Below are 19,722 nucleotides of genomic sequence, written 5' to 3'. Positions count from 1 at the left end.
ACTTCGAGCATAAGCCCTTGTCTGAACAACACCAGTCTCTGTACATTTCAAGAAGCCTGGAACAGAAACTCTGAGCCAGTGTAACTACTGCATATAGGCTAACCTCTGCAAGCCACAGGCCTATGTTACAGGAGATCATCTCCGGCAAAAGCCACACTACTAGTCAGTCCTCTTTACTACCAAAAGTCCTGTCAAATTACCCTTTCTAAGAAATCTGAAGATGTTTCTATTTTCCAGACGAATCATGTTTGCAGCCTGGAAAACACTAAAAGAACTTCTGGTGTTAACCTTTTTCTTGCTGATTCCTTTTTGGAAATTCTCTTCACTTGAGAATGAAGATACGATTTTAAAAACCCAAAGGAAATCATGGCCAATATAGTGCTGTAAATTAAAAACTCTTTGGGAAAGACAGGTAAAAGGGACAATCTGGTATTAAAAGTCTGATACCTAACTGGCCCCTTTAGCCTCTTCTCCACTTCCTTAAACATCTCTAGGCAGTAATCATAGATTATTAGTGTCTAAATGTGGGAATAACACCTGTCTGCTGGTGAGTAAGATAAATGATCTCAATTGACACCAGCCTGTTCTTAATCAGCTATTTCACTGCTTACATGAAGGCTCAAAGGGATTTTTACTTAACCTCTGATGCTCAGAGAAGCTCAGACCTTGATTCACCATTGCCACATTGGGTCCTTCTGTGATTTTTGGGCTGCATCTTTTTTGCTGAGCTATCATATCTCTGTTGGCTCATATATTCTTCCTTAAACAAATAGAGGGTCAAATTGTCACTGCAGTCTCCTGGACAGTAGGGGACATCCATGGAACACAGAAACCAGACTGGAATGGGATTTTGTTGCCATGCTATCACTGTCATTCTGCTCCCTTTGATGAGTATAGCAGGCCAAGGATGTTGTGCAGTGGGGTTAGGAAGAGCATGCTGTCCCACTGGTGTCTCACCAGCTCTACCAGCCAGTACAGAAAGAGAGTTAAAAATGTTCTTGGGTGACTTTTACAGCAGATTGGTGCCACAATGAGCAGCACAAGAAAGGGAAAGGGGCTCTGTCTGCTCTGGTAAGAGTCAGTTTCTGTCTGGCTCTTATCAGAAGGGCAGCCTTAGTCTCAGGCCCTGATTCTGTCTGCTACCAAAGAAACACAGCTCATAGTGGCCTTTGGCCTAAACATACTTTGTTTAGGCTAACTAAGCACAGACTTGATATGAGTACAAAAGGCCAAGAAACAACATAACACTTCTAGCAGAACATCCCAAGCTTCTCACTAGGGATGCCAATCTCAGCTGCCCTGAATAAATGGAACATGCAGCAGTTATTTCCCTTCTCCAGTACAGGACGATTGTACATATCCGGCTTTTGTAACTGTCAGCAGGTAATTCAGAAGTACTGTGTATGTTCTGAGGGGTTTGATGAGTGTGCAGCTCTAAGAAAATCTCAGACGTCTTCTCGTTTGCTGGTTATAAAAGGAAATGAATACAAAGGCTTTGACAGGTATCTGAGCACTGCCCACAGATGGCAAGTGCTCTGGGAAACCTGAGAGCTCCGAATTCTGATTCTGAGTAATGAAGTACCCTCCTTGTCTTTCTATTGCACTGTGTAATTTAGGGAAGTCTGTTGTGGTTCCAGCCATGCTGTAATTGGAGACTGATGGTGGAAAAGTCAGTACTTAAAAGCAGTGAAGACTTAATTTTAGTATCACTGCTAGTATTTTGTAGTGAACTACACCTGAAAATCAAGTCGACCACCTTTCTGCTATAGCTGTATGTAAATTGGCATGATAATTTTGGGCTAGAAGCATGACAAAATACAGTACACTGCCATATTCTGATCAGAAGCTGACCTACAATTTCTTTCTGACATTAGCTAGTGGTTCCAGGCCAGGGATCCTGACTCCCAGCTGCAATCAGTATGAGCACTACACAAACTGATTAGTGGAATTCCTTTTGAGGAACCCATGAGATTGCCAGTAAGGTTAAGTTTGACTTTGTCATTGAAGCACAATTAAATCTTTTTGTATCTGTTGCGTGGTATTACTTAATAACTATTTTCGCCAGCAGTTTTGCAACCCTAGTGATATGAGGTAACAAGTGAACTTTATAAAAAGGAGATAAAATGTACTCTTAATGTCACAGGGGAAAAGTGTGAAAGATAAGGGGAAGCACTTAGGTTTCTTAGTAACAGACTTTCTTCTCTTTCCTTTAAGATGTTCTGAAGACCCAACTGCTAGTCTTTACTCAGTAGATGAGTTGAATTAGTTACAGTTTATGGGCTTCTTTGCGTTTATAACGAATACCTTTATGGCAAAATCAAGCACTCAGCTATTGTCTGTCACAACAGCACAGACCAAAATTGAGTTAAAAAAGAATAAGGCACTAGTTAAGTCTTAGGTATTGGTTAGACTAATGTAGAGAGACAGCTCTAGAATGGAACGCGCTCTGCCATGCCTGTTTGGGAGCAGTACCTTGCGGACAGGGTCAGGCAGTATTCATCGCATTCAATCTTCAGGACGTTTTGGGCTTTTTCTGTCACTAGGCGGCTGACCTAGAAACAAATGCCATGAACATGAGTGTGTACATGAGTTAAACTGTCTATAAGCAGTACACCACAGAAGTCTCAGTGTGTATGGATCTATGATGTCCCAGCCATCTGTTTAATATTTCAATGCAAGGAGATGGGCAGGTAGGGTTTTCTGTCTTGCATTGCTGGTGTAATGAGGAATGCTCTCTACTTCAATATGGTGGTGGTGCTAAAGGGAAAAAAAAAATCATTTAATCCAGCTAGAAAAGTAAAGATAAAGTACCAACCATGGTTCGATTTTAATGCAACAAGCTTAGGAGAGGTTTAGTCTGGCTTACAAGTGTCAGAGCATTTTGGGCAGAAGTTTTGGCTGTTCTTGGAATGAACGGAAATAACTTTCTTCCTGACATGCAGGCATTATACAGTGAAGCACTGCAGTGAATGCCAGTCTGCCACAAGGCTCTGCAAGAGCAAAACAAACACTTAAAAGCTACAGCTCAGCTAAAACCTTCTTCCTGCCATGTAGTGTATTAGTTGCCTACTAATAGCAGCAGCCACTTAGGAGAAACACAGCTTCATGGTACTAGTGATACTAGCCAATGAATGCTTAGGGAGTGTAAAACCAGCACAACTGTGTCCACTTTCTGTAATCTGCAATTTAGAAATTTGCTGAAGAAGAGACTATGTTCATGTCATTGCATGTAATAGCTCCCGTTACACCTTTTCCTCATAAAGCTGGCTAATCATTTTTTGAACCCATTAATGCTTTTGGTGAAAACAGTTGAAGGACACATGAAAACCAGGCACATGAAAGCTTATGTAATTTTGAGTGGCAGGAGTTTAAAACCAGGGGGACTAAGCCCTAAAGAATATCTTGTAGGGAACAGCCATGCATTGGCTGGAGACATGAAGATAGGATTGGACAAAATGGGATAATAAATCTTTTCTCTCTCCAGTTTCGTGATCAGATGGTAAATCTGATTTTGGCTTGCCTTATTTATGCAGCCTGTTGTACTATTATAGCTGTCATACTAAGTCGCAGCCTTATGGCTGATCTTTTGTATGTTTGCTTTATATTATTTTTCCTTCTATCTATCTGCTGTAAGAGGCAAGGGAATCCCCTGATAGCAGGTCCATCCTCTCTTTCCTCTTGCTGGATATGAGACATAAACCAGCAAAGCATTAGCAGCCCACTACACGACTTTAATTCCAGCCTGTAATACAGATGAGGCATTACCTTCATGCCTGACACAGTGAAGGTCTTTTTCAGTCGGTATTTGCCATCCTTCTGGGGATATGTGTACAGCAGAACATCATTCATCTATATGAAGAAAAAGACAAAACCAGTAATTTGCAATATGGCTTGCAGGCCTGTGCATTACTCTTGCAGGGGATACCCAGAACAAGCAGTAACTTAATTAACTGCTAGGACTGTTAACTAAAGACAGGCCTAAGCCACACAACTCAGTTCAAGACCTGCATTTCCACAAAACTCTGGGGAGTCTGCATCGAGGACTTGACTTCTTCCCATTTTTGACTGTCACTATTGGCTAAGCAAGTAGATGATCAGCTCATTTTTATTCATCTTGGGTGAAGCAGCTGCTTGTTTTCAGGGCAAGGCCACGTCCAAGCTGCAAAGGCAGGCTCTGCATTTACTACCTGGCAATACCAACTAGCTGCCCGGGATGCTGCAGCTCTGGCTCTCTCCAGGTCTCCCCCAAAGGTGAAGAGGTGATGAGACAAAAAGGCAGCGGAAGTGAGGAGAGGTGCTGCAGTCTGGAGGACTGATTTAAGGAGGAATGGTTTGAGTATTTTGAAAGCAGTAACTGTACTTCACTGCTGGCAAAACTTGCCTAGACATCTGACAGCTCTGCTGAGTCTGTGGGCTGCAGCAGAGACCATGGGAGGGCAAAAATGAGAAGCTTTTTTTCATTTTATGTGGGAAAAAAATCTGTATCTTAACATCCCAAATATTTACATAGTTCTCACAGCTCCTTGCAGAATGCATGTTTTTCAGACAGCTTCATACTAAATGGGATAGGTTCTTCTCTGCTGTCTGCCTAACTTTATTAGTTAGACATGATTGCAGCCTTTCACCTTTGTGCCAACAAATATATGAGGCCAGGTTAGACGAGGCTTGGAGCAACCTGATACAGTGGAAGGTGTCCCTGCCCATGGCAGGGGCTTGGAGCTGGATGAACTTTAAGGTCCCTTCCAACCGAAACCAGTGTGTGGTTCTATGAAACAGCAGAACTAGGTCTTTGCTGGCCTCTCCTCCCCTTACTACTAGCAGGAATAGCAGCATCAGTGAACCTTAACATTGCCAAAGTAATGCTCGTGTGTATACATTCTCTGCTTTCCTTGAACGGACAGGTCATGTTCTCTTGTTGTCTTTCCCAGGCCTCTCACAACATTATCAATATGCATAAACTCAGTCAGCCCCCTGATCACCGTACTGGGATTCTATGAGCAAAGATGTGCAAGGAAATGTAAAACCAAGGCACAGGTAATACTTTGTGATGCCAGAGACAAGGCATCTTAAATGCAGAAATTCTCAAGAAATTAAGAAGTAGATGAAAACCAGCTTCATTTGGATTCCACTGTGACAAAGACATTTAAATACAACCAATTGGATGGTAATACTATATTTTGGAAGGAAAGCTGTGACAGAGAGGTGCAGAGAAGGAAGAAGACTAAAGAATGATCTGTCAATAATCATCACAGCAATAATAGAGAGCAGTGCAAGTTTTCTAACCTATAGTGCCCAAATTTATTGATCCAAACAAGCTTATCTATGCCCTGCTGAACTGCTGGCATCCATATGTAATGCACTCTCTGTCTAAAAGCTTCTACCACGTGTTTGTCTTTTCTGAATGTTTTAAAGGGTAATTCATTATGAACCCTGTGGCGTTCTATTCAAGTCTGTGTTAAAACATCCCCCGAGTGTCAGCGAAGCAGCCTGAGTGTGTGCTGGGGCTGCATTTTCCAAACTCTGACTCCAAAGCCTCGTGTACTCCAGCCCCGCCAGTTAGAGCACTAAACAGTCTCCCATTTGATAGCAGCTTTCTGCACTCCACTTGCAACACAAGCAGCCTTTGTAGAGAAATTCTTGGGAGGGTGAGATAAGAGACAGTGTCTGAGTTGCTAAAGCCTGTGGTTGGGGGGCAGTTAGGGAGCCTGCCAGTGTCAGCAGCCCATACTGTGCTGCAAAGAGGCCCCAGCATCCTTGTAAACAGAGACTGGACTCAGGAAACAGGCACACAGCAAACATCCTGCCAGGAAGCACCAGATTCAACAATACCAGCAGCATGGACAAAACAGCCAGCTCAAGTAACCTTGTGATACACACAACATACACCCACAGAAACATATGCACATCAAAAGCCCCTAAATGTGTGTCCTACGCACTCATGCCTATATGGGCTTTGCACAGACATAGATCGCTCCTTATGAGCATATATTAGAGCACCAGCACACACAGCACCAAAACACACCCTGAACACACAGGCCAAGTAGGAGTCTGGGACACAGCCGATTTTTGAGGCATATTCCAGCTACAACTTCAGTTTGGTGGGCTCTTCTCCTGGATGTGTCAGGGTTAAATTCTCCGGGTTATCCTTCAGTGTATGCTTCTCCACTGAAATTCTCTCCAGGTCCTGAGCTTGATTTAGCTTCAGTCAGAGGAAGTTCACTGCTAAGAACTTCAGGAAATGCTGTTTATGTAAAAATCTAGCTTGGATGGTTGGATAGCCAAGGCAAATCCACTTATTTCACCCAAAGCTACACCAGCCTCCACCTGTGCAAGTGTTTGCGTGAGCTCTGTGAGTGGCAGCTCACATGTGAAGGATCAAAAAAAAAAAAAAAAAAGCCGGTTCTGAAAGAGGTTTTTTTATTACCACATTGGGACAAATTCCCACCGGGGATCTGCCAGTGGCTGCAAAGGGTTATCATACGGTCCTTAGAAGAAAAGGGCTTTAAGTAAATGTGGGGTTTAAGAGACGGTGTTTTGGAGATTATTCTAGTCTTTGGGGTTTATGGTTTTGGGGTTTTTTTATCACACAGTCTCCCCAGGTGTCAGAACCAAGACAGCACGTTGGCTGGGCTAGATGCACTGCCGAAAGGAAGGGTGTGTTCATGCAGGCCTTGACTGTTAACAAAAAGGTGTTGGCAGTGATTGGTAGGGCCTTAAGACTGATGCAGTAAAGATACTACATGTCAAGATGAAAATACATTGCCATAACTACGCAATAGTTGTCTTAATGTATCCACATTAAAGAATGCGTGAGTGGTAGTGGCATGAGTGGTGGTGGCACAACAGAGAATCCACAGCATTAGCAGTGACAAGCAGATAATGCAAAACCATTGAGGTGTTAATGCAGGAATTACCATATTCCACAGTGACTGGCTTTCCTGCAATTTTGCCATATCCCTGAGGAGCTTCAGGGGAGGGGAGACTGCGTAAAAAAATCATTGAACCTAAGCATAGGTATTTGCCAATAAGTTTGCAGCTGTTTCCAAGCTCAAATCACCGCCACAACAGGAGACATAACACAGGAAGCCTGAAGTGGTTGCAACTTCTATGTGTTAAAGCAGGAAAGAAGCCGGTTTTATGTGCCCCTTGTTCTTGAAAGTGGCTACTAAGGTTTAGTCTAGCTTCACCACTTACTTTGCATGACAGCACGTTTTGCCACAGCTTGCCTTTCTGACTGAAAGAAAGAAAGAAGGAAACGCTGTTTCTGAATACTGAGATCATCTATTAGCAACAGGGCACTGGCTACTGTAATGTCTCCAGCTGCCAAGAGACACTTCTGTCTTTGCAGTTAACATCTGTGTTTGAGCAGCTGAACTCTCCCCAGGAATCAAAAATAGTTTCTAATCTAGAAAGTGCCAGAAACTCACTTCTGTGCTGTCTTTGTTCCTGTAATATTTACAGCCTCTTGTGACCTTTAAGCTGATAGAACCATTCTGAACTACTTGAAATGTATCTCAGTTTATCCCAAGTTTAAATTAATTTCATCTCAATGTGTTTTACCAACCAGATATCTGATCTCCCTTTTAAATTCTCTATATCAGCTATAATAACAACTAGGTTTATGACATTTCAGTATTTGCCATAGGTAGTGGATTGTGATGGCAGTTACAAAACACACCAGGAGACAAAATGGTAACAACTTTGAATTTGGTTCCAGCTTTAGCCACAGCTCTAGGATGTTTTTCTAATACTAGCAGAGGTGAGTGTTTGAGAAGAGAGATCATCAAGGAAGCAAGTACCATCTGTTAGGAAGTACTCATCAGTAAGCTTCAGAGTTACTACTGCTGAGATCACTATTTCTTAAAACTAGGTCCTGGGGATTCTGGCATAGCCACTTTCCCTACAGCCCTGTTAGCAACAAAAACTGACTCAGCACATCTCTGCTGGTGGTTAAATGACTTGCAGCATGAAAGTTTTCTGCCAGGCTTCAGGGCTGCACATAAGTGCAGGAGAAAATACGAGACAGTAAAAATATAAAAGCAGTCTTACCAAGAACAAGTGCCGAGGGTGTCTGTGTTTGCCAGAGACTTTCATCAGTGTTCCCTCTTTAACAAAGATCTGAAGGAGAAAACAGCAGACTGTAATCCTGAGACTTCTCATTCTGAATCTTACTGAGAAAAGAAAATATTCCTCCTGGGGAAAGAGGTACTCTCACTGCTTTCATCAGCACAGGAAGAGGTAAATAGCTTAACACTTGCTTCTAGCGTTACTTGTCTTTGGCTGGGTTAGCCCTTCTGCTCTTCATGGCTTGCACATGTATCAGTACTGAGTTGGACAGAAACCCACTTGTCTCAGCCCACTGCTTCGGCACTGTGGACAGAGCTCGGAGCTGACTGTCACAAGTTGCAAAGCTGACATGTAATGGGCTTCAGAAAATAACTCTTGTCCTTAAAAATCCACTAAAATAGACCAAAAAGAAAACCTGAGACCTTGGGTTTCAACACACTACATCCATATAACTATGCCTGCCTACGTAGTCTGTACATACTTGCAAACACAATACTTTGTTGGTCCACACTTTTACTATGTATGTAGATAGGACTATGTATGTAAGCAGCTAACCCAACATACTATAACTTGCTTGCAGTAGCATTTGAAAAGGTCTAGAATAACTGAACTACATCAGTGGATTAACAGCCATCTCCTCTTTCTGGATGGAGAACAGAATCTGGCGTAGTTTTCCACTCTACAACAGTTTATAGTCAGAGAGACCAATTCTGCAAATTCTGTATGCTGGGCTTTGTAGAATTTGTTTAAGCATTACCTGGCTAGGACAGGTGAAAATATTGATGTCAGAGAGAAAAAACAGAGGTTGACTGCAGTATTTGGCTGATGAGGACTCTTATACTCTGGGTATACATGCCTTGAAAATCGCTTCATGACTTTTGCTAAAGATATATTGGTGGACTGAAGGGAAAGTCAGAGTTGCAGAACTCGAGAAAGTAATCTTTTGAAGTGTAGAGGCAGGTTGGAGCTGAGGAGACAACAGGTTTAAAAGCCAAGAGAAGAAATGTGCATTTAATGTGGATGGCAAGATGGAGCTATGCGCTCTCCCACACTTACGTTTGTGTGTGGCTTCTAAACAATGTCTTGCATTACGAGCACCGCTGGGGAATGGGGGGAATAAAAATTTTAAAACAAGTAATTTCCCCTGGCTTAAGGCGCTTACCCAGCCAAATAAAACCCTCAAGTCTTTCCAGGCTGCAAGAGATTCCTGCTCATGTTGCAACCTTTTAACAGGAGTATATAGGGAGAAAAACAGCAGCTCCATCAAAACACACTACACATGAGGTGGCTGAGGACAGCTGGAGTGGAAAGTGAAATGCTGCTCTGTGTGAAGGCAGGGCCAATACACATCTTTCCCAGCCTAAGGCTCTCAGCACACCTCTGTGCACTGACGGAATGATGGCTTTTTACACAAAGCAGAACTTTGACCCTTATCACAGTAGCTCATTAAACAATACCTCTAGATGTCTGAAATCTGGCCTTCCACACACCAGAGATACAGCTGGCTGTAAACAATGCCCTTTTCAGCATAGGTCTGCCTGCAGCACTCACCCTTCCTGGCTGGAGGAGGCTGCTCTGGCCTCTCACACTGTGCTCAATGTGTATCAGCTTCTGCAAGTTTTCCTGGGGGGAGAGAAAGAGTGCTTAGAAAACGGCATGGTGGCAACCCTTCCCTCGCCCCTCCTTACCACTTTATTTCCCTGAAAATGATATTACAGAATTCAGTTTCAGGGAGAACTGAGACCAGGGATTTTATGCCCAGAAAGCCTTCTTCCAGCCTTTTATGAAACCTCATTACCTGCATTCACATCTGCTGTGGTCTTCGACAGTCCTGTTACCTCTGATACCTCAGTTCACCTTCAAAACAGCCTGCCAGCTCCATACTGTATTTATACATTGGTCTCTTTGCTGACTTTGTTGCTCTGGGAACTAATAAGCTGGAAGCAGGGACTAAGTACGGTATCCACTCCAAAGGCCTATGCGTTAACAGCATGACACGGATAACCCAGAGATTTATATTCTGTGATAAGGGATTAATGGTTTTGCAATAGGGGATTTAGAAGGTTAACTAGTAAGCTGATTTACCCTAGATTTCAGGTAACACAATTAAGATACCTATCGCAGCTTGCTTTTCCAAGTAAGTCTGAAATGCCTCAGTATGTTACTGCCCTGGTGAAATATAACACTTCTTTAGCATGATGCTAAGTTTAGTTCTTAATCAGTAACCATATATCAAGCAGATGGAAACACCTACAAGCCTTGGACAGCATAAGACTGCATTATGACCATGCAGTATAACTGGCGATTGACACATTTTCAAGAATTTCAGCCATCAAGTATCTATTTTGCAGTGCAGGAAGTAACAAATGGCAATTTTCAGGTCACTTTTAAAATACTATAGGCTAGCAAAATGGAAACAGAATGTATAAACTAATAGGACAGAAAATACCAGGGACCAGGACAGCTGACATTTGCAAAAAGATATTTGCAAAGGACTTTCCCATCACTAAAGGGCATTTTAGCCCTAGCAAAACTTGTCACATTGATAGCTTTCACGATGGAAACCTGTCCTTCAGCCACAGAAAAAGCAACGCCCTGCTGTGAGCATTGTTCTTATGGCCAACGCTAGCATTGGGGTTTCTACAAAAGGGAGAAGTTGCTGCAGCTCAGATACACCTCAGCTTTTCTTAGGACTGCTGGCAGAGGCGCCTGCTGTAATGCTGACGTTTGCGGTGTGGACACATGTTCACCAGGAAATGGACACAGTTGTATCCGACTAATTTCCTGTAGGAAGTCAAACAGCCATCACATGTGAAGGACAGTCATTTATCTGGGAATTTGGGCAGCAGAGGGGGTGTATAATGTCTTTATGGTAACCCCTAAATTCCCTGTTTAGATAGTTTTCTTCATTCTCTTTAAAACTATCATCATACTCCTTTCAAATATCCTTTGATTAAAAAACAAAAGCAAAGCTTTGCCCAGCTGGTACTGCAGATGTGAGTAGCTGAAATCCTCTGGCCATTTTAGCAGTGAACTGCAGCCTCCATCCTGTTATCATTATGTCCATGTAGGAGGAGCACCTCCCCAAGGAATTTAGCAACTGTTAATGCCAGCAATGATTTATAGCTCTGAGCATCTAAGGGCCTCTAACAGATTGGAGAAGTTCAGAAAGCAATACAAGCCCTGCTTAGTTCAAGTAGTGAATGTCTCCTAGAGTTATAGATAGACAATGCTATGTGGTGATGGTATACCTTACTCCTCTGTTTGCACAACTGAAAACTGTGAATAGTATTTTCTTACTTGATGAAAATGCCATGGAGATAGTTAATATCATAATGTGTCGGAAAATCCTGAGTTAATAGTTGCCAGGGAAAAACTGCTGGAGTTTTACTCTCATAAAACAAACCAGCTAATCATGAATCACTGATACTCTGTAGAAAATGTACAGCATAATTCAATGCTCCTGTCAGATTCTAGGAGTGCAGTTTGATGAGTTGATAAGTGGCAGCAGAATTCTTCCTCCTTCCAGGTACATGCCAAGTCTAAATTACTGCTTAGAACTTCAACCAGATACATGACAAGTTCTTAACGCCCTCTCTCAAGTGGCATTGTTCAGTCTATTCTGGAAGTAGAGCTACTTCTTAAGTTCTTTGCATTTTTTAAAAATCTGAGAGAAAGAAAAGAACTGATTGTGACTTTTGTGGATGGTTAAAATCATTGCATAGTAATGCAACACAGCAAATGTGATTTTGGCCACTGAAGTATACTGCTAACTTCAGAAAAGCATTCATACAGGTCTCCCATAAATCTGAGTGAAATCTAAGGAAGCAGAGATGCCAGAAAAGATATGTAACCTTGTGATCTGCTAGGTACTGAGCTCTTACAGTTCTCAACCTCTAGTACAGGTATCCCTAAAGCTCTGAGATAATTGTGGAAGCTTTTCTTGAGATCTCAGGTTTATAATGAAATAGGTAATATTTTCATACAAAGAATGCTTAATAATGGAAAAGTAGGATTATAAATTCTTTGCCTGAAGGGAAAGAAAATCTCAGAATCAACCCTGTTGAAAACTTTCCTCGGTAAGTATAGTTTCAGAGTCATTCTGTAGAGGGCCCAGATGACATTTTTCTTTATGATAAAACTCTAGTCTTGTTAGACCACATCTTCCCTGCAATCTACATCTGTTCATTTGTCTTGGTAACAGAACAGTGTTTATGTAGCAATTAACTACAAGTTATTGCTGTCAGTGCTGAACATCACTCAGAATTAGTCTGTAGTTACATCATCATTTCCATGTACTTGCTTTTCTGTCATGCTTTTTGCTTTTTTCTTTCCTTCTCCTGCTTCACCTTACATTTGGCTGTAACACAACTACCATTTCATCTGTAAATACCGCCATCCCAACTTTTGCCCCCATCCTATTTAGTAGAATGGCTATGACAAAATAGTTCGTGCTGGTACCCAAAGTATCTTTAAATAAAGCTGAGCATAAGGAATCAAAGAGATCAGCACAGCTGATAGTTTATATTCAGCAAAGGTGTTCAGGCTGTCTGCTTGCTGAAGCAGAGTGTGCTGCTTTGTTTACACACGACTCATGTTTGGAACTTCTCCTCAGCAGTCAGGAGCAATATAAAAAGTTCTGTCTTTAAAATGAAGGTTTGAATGTTTTGGGTTGCCACAGAGCCACAGCAACGCAGCAAATGAGGTGATGTTATTGTATGAAGGGGGAATGCATTCTGAGGTAGATGTGCCAGGATAGGGTTGGGAGTGGAAAAGCTTGGAGTAGAAAAGCAGAAATGGATTTAAGGCAATAAATAAACAGGTCCAAGCTTTTTTACATTTGAACTGAGTGAAAACACAGATCTGAATTTTAAATTTTGATCTTAAAAGCCTTGAACTTCAGAATGCTCAAAATCTTGGGTCAGTTGTCATGGCTTGAGGTCATCTCTGCACAAAGCCAGAAACCCACTGGTTGGACTTCATGCTGATCTCTGGTAATTTTGCCACTGACTTCAGGAGAAGCAGGCTCAGAGCCTTCGTCTCAGTTTCCAGCTATCAGCTGGGGAAGGAGGCAGACCCATGAAGACAGGTTTCTCTATTCAGGAAATAGTGGGGGTTTTTTAACTACAATTTTCCCTTTCTGATACAAATATTAGAAAGCTTGGGTTTTGTCTGTCATTGGCCATGAGAAGATCATCACTGAATGTTCTGAAACAGGCCATAAACACACAAGCTCCATTTTTGACCTTGGCACATGTATCAGAGACATGGCTTTTAAACCTGAGCAGCAGAGATTTTCAGATGTGAGCATAAGTTAACCTTCTTGGCTCTTGGCTTCATTTGATGCAAGCAGAGTGCTTCCATTTCTCTGAACAGAGCATGAAAGCTCTGGTTTTAACAGATGAGGGGCACCTTGAGGTTTGAAACTCTTTCTTTCTTATCTCCCAAGCTGTTGCAGAAAACACCTTTAATCTAGTTTTTAGCATATCACAATCTGAATTCACTGCGTCACCCAGTGCTTCCATTCCCCTGCAGTCAGAGGGCAAAGGCATTGAAGGGAATATGCTGAGCCAGCAGTGCTGTAGTGACCTCCACCCTAGTTGTAGTGACCTTCCTAACAATTCCTGTGCATTCAGTCTTTTAACCTAAACTCCTACTTGAAAACAAGCTTTTAATAAGATGTTACTACTTAGTTGCTTCCCTTTGTCTGCAATGATGCTCAGTGTTTTGATGCCTGAGTGATTATTAACAACCCTCTCTCTGTTCAGTAAATGAAATGATAAAGAAGTGAATTGATACTAACCATAGGGAAGGATGTTTGCAATATAATTTAGCAAAGGTACAGCAAAATCCCACTGCAGGGTGCTAAATTCAGCAGTGTTCAAATGCAAAGTAAAATGTGAAAGCTTCCTGAAAAATATGATACATTCCAAATCACTTGAAATCCCTCTGACCCAATGCAATGACAAAATAATTTAGATGAGACACCTTTTGAGAAGAAACACTTCAGCCTAACCACTCACTACTGGATGAAATGCAGGATGTCTGGAATGAGGTGCTTTGTTCTCTAACAAGCATGCTGTTGAACACAAACCATCTAACAGTCAAGATCATCCTTAGCATCTGCACATCTCCTTGGTGATCAAAATGCCTTAAAAAGAAGTGCTTAAAAATGGCATTTGTTGAAATTTGGGGCTGTATTGTGACTATTTCCTTGGTCTAACAAGCCTAGAGTTTTATCACAGAAAGAAATGTAATCTGGCCACTCTACAGAATTGCTCTGAAACTGAGCAACATTTCATTAGACTGCAAAGACTGTAGGTATGTCTTCCTAACTACTTGAAGTGAATGCAGGGTCTGTGCAGGTAATGCAAACATGGCTCTCAGGAGAGAATTTAGCTGCTGGGGTGGGTGGCTGGTATGACAGAAAGAAAAGCACTGCCTTTAGTTATCACCCAGAAGTCCACCAAGCTGAATTCCTCTGGAACCTCTTGGATCCTGTGTCTGAGTTTCTCTGCTGCCTCCTATGCCTCCCAACACCGCTTCCTGATGTCAATAGAAAACTTGTATCATCTTAGACACAAACCAGACCTAGATCCTTGCAAACAAATCATAAGACCTGCTACATGCAAGCAACCTTTGCCAGTAAATTAGGACTGTAATATCACATAAGTGATATTCATGAATCACAGTGACCCTACAGAAACTGTTCATTACTTTGGAAAGCTATGTAACTTACTTAGATACTTAAATCTGTATTTAGACATGAGTTTTAACCTACAAAAGTCTTGGCCAGTCTATTCAATTATGTGATTGTTTGCAAGACTATAAACCGTGACCTATTCTTCTGAATGCTGGATTCCAGAATTGTGGAAAAATCATGTAAATGAGCTCAGAATATATCTTTTGACAGTACATTTGTGACATCTTCAACAATTCATATCTAAAACCATCCCAGGCTAGAAACAGAACCATGAAAATTCCCATCTCTCACTTCATTGCTCCATATACCATTCCAGCAACTCCAAGAGGGAAAAATTTTGTGCTGCTTGCTATGGTGACTTACATCTTGCACAGGGGCACTGCAGGGCACAGACCCACTCCATGTCTGATATACTGTAAACCAGGTCTGTATAAGCCCTTGAGTATCACCCTGGAGGAGGCTTCAGAATTTAGCAGATACATGTATTCACTTCAGCAGATGTCCAGAAAAGACACTATCAACCAGGAGAGCTTGTGTCTTGGTGGCACTCACCGCTTGGAGCATGCTGTCATTGGCTCGATCTGTGATTTCAGAAATGATGAATAAGGCAGCTGAGGGATGAAGCAAAACAAACACCATAAAGCACATAAAAGAGTAGGAAAATAACCCAAATCCCTTCTGTTTGCAAAGGCATCTTTTTTATAAAAAGGAAACGACATCCCCAGAAGCAGCTGCTTTAACTTCTTTGGCACCTTTAGAATGCAACTGCCGAGCAAATTTCAGATACGGTACAGTGCTGTCATTTCCCCTTCCCTATTACCATTCTCTTGTGTGAAACTCTGCAATCATGCTTGTGCTGAAAAAGAAAGCTCATGAGGTCCCTTTTTAAGCACCTAGAATGGCACAAAATCTTTTTGTGATGTTTTCTAGTTGCAAGATTTTTGACAGTTGGAGCTTATAGCAGGGAGACGTTCATGTAACATACCTTTAGCCATCCAAAAGCATGGAAGTTTAAGGTGATCTCTTTCCCCTGACTGCCAAGGGAGAGGAAGAGAGGACAGGTCATCCATTCCTGATGGAAGTGTGTATGAAGTGGTGATATGAATTAACACCTGGCTTCTCCACCGGCAAATGACCTAGGCTAGGGCATGATGGATAGCCCTGAGAGTAGTGGCATAACATGGCTCAGATCTTTGTCTCAAATCTCCTCCCCTGTAGAACAGGGAATCCTATCCATTTCTGGGTTTAATCTGGGAGCATGCTCACCATCGTTTGATAACCACAAACAAGATAGGCAATTGTGGCCACAGGGCTAGAGCATCTGCCCTGGCCTTGTTTAAACTACTAGTGTGGGTGTAGTCCCACCGTCAATGACCAGGGCCCCAAATCGTGCATGAGACGACTCTTGGGCAGAAAAGACTGACCTTCAGTCAACCGCAGACCTTATTAGCGTGAGTTGGTTTGGATTTACACTCAGTGTAACACAGGTGAACTGGTTTCATTAATACAATGTTATTCCTGTTTACTCCAGCCTGGAAAATACTCCCAATGAGGACACAGCTAAACCTTGCTTTGACTTCAGTGGGAGTAACAGACTTCTATTTTATCCATCTTACATGTGGAAAGGATGGTGTTAGCAGCTGAACATCTGGATTTGTTCTTGATTGTGCAGAACTGATTTTTATGAAATGTCTTTCAAGTTTACTTAGGCTTAAGGAATCAGAATACAGATACACAATTAAAACCTCCTGGGTTTCTCACAGCAGGCATACCACAACCAACCAGGTGGAACCATCCCAATTGACTTTACAATGACCAGGCCAAATACAGATGGAACCAAAAAGGACTAGGATTTCCCCAGTGGCTGAGCTACTACTGAACTACATCTGCACTATGCTTGTACAGATGACTATTTCTTGTACAAGTTCATCATGCCAAAACCACAGGAAGCCCAGGTTTCAATGAAAAAAGATGGGATTCTTGCCCTAAATAATTTGTCTGAGTTAGCGATCAGTTCTTACAGATTTTATAGCTAACGTATTAACACAAAATCTTAAAAATATCCTCTTCCATATACTGCCAGTATAGATCCTATACCTCTTTAGAAGCAGAGTTAGCAAAGCAGAATACTTGCTCTACTCATGTCTTTTTACCTTGTGTGGCTTCATATTCCGTAGAATCAGGGCAAAGATTATTCAAGTAATCTGTAGAAAATAATCAAACACACACAGACATCTAGTAATCAGAATACTGATCCACATAGTTTATATTGTTATTAGCTAAAACATAATCTATCTTAATTAAAGAATCCCAGACTGATTTGGGTTGAAGGTTCCTTAAAACTCCTCCACTTCCAACTCCCTGCCACAGGCAGGGACATCTTCCATTAGACCAAGTTGCTTCAAGCTCCATCCAAAGTGGCCTTTTCTTCTCATCTATTTACTTCTGAGCTGACTTTACAAATGGCTGACCACAACTACTTCAGCAAGGAAAGATTAGGGGTCCAACCTCCATCCTCCCACCTTCACAAGTACTGGTGAATTCTTGAGGAACAAGCACCCTCCTGCCAGGAGCAGATGATGAGTCCAGGCTCCCAAATTCTGCATCCAAGCACTGGGCCTCTGTGCTGAGAATGGTGCTGTGCATGGATAGCCATTCCCTTGAATATCCTATCCATATACCATATCCATATTCCCTTGAATATCCTATCCATAGACTTCCTAGTGCTGTGTCCTGCCTGGCATCCTGAAATCTACCTGGCTTTTACATGCTATTCAGGAAAGCATCTGCCTCTACTCAGGCAGGCAGGAAGGGATTGTGTGATGTTACCGGGCAATATTGAGCATTCCTTTTCACAGCTGTAAGTTCTGTCCTTGGCTATGGACGTTTAACTGAGTGGGCAACTCCTCTTGGCTGAAGTGCAGTAATTGGCATCCAATATCCTCATAAAATACCCTTCCTTCTCTGGTAGAAACTGTTACAGACACATAAGCATACTTGCACATTTGAAATTTTTTATGTTGTCTAGAGAATCTGAAGGACTGCACAGTTTCAGACCCACTCTGTCCTAGGAGGCAAAGAGCGGCTTGGCTTCCTGAGGTGAAGAATTGAAGCAGTAAACCTATTTCCTGGAATATCTTACTCCAGCAGACCTTACTACATGCAAAAACTTTCATTTTCCCAGTTAGTGCCAGTACCAGGGACAAGGAAGAGCTCAAGTTACTTCAAACATAGATGGAATCCAATTAATGGAGCTGCACTGAAACCCTTCCAGCTCTCTCACAAAATACCATGCTTGATGTGTGCAAGCAAACCTCTGTTGGACCACAGAGATGGGTAGAGAAAATGGAGCACAGTGGAGCTGTTTCTGACAGGGACACGTCAAGTCCTTTTTCATAGATGCAGTATTTGTGTGCCTGCACTAAATCCACTATAAGTCTGGTGTGAGCCTGTGAGGTACTGCCTGGAGAAGGGCTTCGATAGAGATATGCCCAGGGAGGGAACAAGCCAGACAGAACAAAAGTCCTGCTATTGATATTCAGTGTTCATTTGTATTGCTCATATTAAAAAAAAAAAAAACCAAAAAAAAAAACAAAAACAAAAGCAGCTGTGAATAATGAGTTGCATCTGGAGCAAGATGAAACTGCTGCTAATCTGCTGTGAGCAAAAATTTCATATGGTCACTTTGTTCTGCTGCATTTATAGGAGTCCTTTCTAATATGCTGTGCCCTTCATTGGCTGCTGAGTATGGGCAGGGTTTATGGCTTCCTTTTTACTGTCCCACGCATAACTCATCTTCACCCACACATGTACATACTCTCAAAGCATTTCTTCATCTTTATGTCTACGGATCCTTGCTCTTTTGGGTTCTGACCTAACCAAGTCACATAACAACACTGAGACTCATTGTTACATTTCTCCATTTCTTTCCCCAAGACATGTTCATTAGTCACACACCTAAACTTCACAGTTCTTTCTAGGGGCCACATCCTACTTCAGAAAGCTTGCTCCTCTCACAGGCTCAGACTTGCTAGATTTGCTGTGGCTTGCACAGAACAAGCCACGAGAGGGAACACAACCCCCTCAGAGAGACTCCAGGTGGGAGTGATACGTAAAGGGAAGGTGTTAGTGTAAATGTAAGATCTGTAAATGTACTCTTAATGTAGGTTTGGATCTCTGCTTACTACAGTGTGGAGAAATTGGGCTGGGATTTTGACTTAAATTCATCACTAGCATTAGGTGTACTGCACATAGGACTTAGGGTGCAGTACTGGATACAACCGCTTTGTTGATGGAGTAGAAAGAGATGGTGCTTGCCACTGTCATCCAGGATGCAGTGCAGAGATCCCTTGCTGGGGACTGCTGTCCTCTACTGTCTCTGATAATTGCCCTTGACAAATAACATCAAAGCCATTTGCTGGCAGTGAGGCTGAACTCTGTGTCTCCTAATTCACTGAAGGAAAAAGACAAGAAGGAATGGCTGAAAGCACCTGACTTCACAGTTTTTCGTGACCTTTCAGCATGGTTGTGCTGAAGAAGTGCCAGCTCCTTCCCAGGCTCCCTGACATTTCCTGAATCCTGTATTAAGCATACTGAAGTTCCCAGGAAATCCCACACTGCTTCAGCCCTATTTTAGATGCCTTGGCATCAACTTGTGGCACAGTGGAGGTACAGAATATCATGGGAGGGTTTCCACTGAGTGCCTTTGAGAGTGAATTTACTGACCTGTGAGCAGCACACGATACTGGAAGACACGCTGCACCACTTTCAAAAGCTGGTGTTTCACACTCTCAGGGCTGCCACCAGAGCTCTGCTGTCCTCAATGGAAGGAAAAGGAAACACAAGATCAGGGATGTCTGAGCTCAGCAGCAAACTGTCATTTCCACCTGACGTGTACTGTGAAAATTTACTACCAGTTGCATACACAAATTCCTCTGAACCATTCTAATTTA

The 19,722-nt window shown here is 42.2% G+C and overlaps 1 protein-coding gene across 1 annotated transcript in view; it reads right to left on the bottom strand.

The window, feature by feature from the left end:
- Positions 1 to 19,722, bottom strand: part of FGD5 (FYVE, RhoGEF and PH domain containing 5) — a gene marked incomplete at both ends in the record, with an annotated part of 89,298 nt that overhangs the window by 9,858 nt on the left and 59,718 nt on the right. Inside the window, 7 exons of the mRNA XM_080625168.1 lie at positions 2,473 to 2,552; positions 3,766 to 3,849; positions 8,050 to 8,118; positions 9,619 to 9,690; positions 15,323 to 15,381; positions 16,924 to 16,974; positions 19,496 to 19,583. Of these exons, the coding sequence (XP_080481294.1) occupies positions 2,473 to 2,552; positions 3,766 to 3,849; positions 8,050 to 8,118; positions 9,619 to 9,690; positions 15,323 to 15,381; positions 16,924 to 16,974; positions 19,496 to 19,583 (503 nt within the window). The remainder of the gene's footprint in view (positions 1 to 2,472; positions 2,553 to 3,765; positions 3,850 to 8,049; positions 8,119 to 9,618; positions 9,691 to 15,322; positions 15,382 to 16,923; positions 16,975 to 19,495; positions 19,584 to 19,722) is intronic.

The sequence above is a fragment of the Psittacula echo genome, assembly GCF_963264785.1.
Source record: "Psittacula echo genome assembly, chromosome: 9".
Taxonomy (NCBI): domain Eukaryota; kingdom Metazoa; phylum Chordata; class Aves; order Psittaciformes; family Psittacidae; genus Psittacula; species Psittacula echo.
Note: the sequence above shows the minus strand (reverse complement) of the source record. Positions and strands in the feature narration are given on the sequence as shown.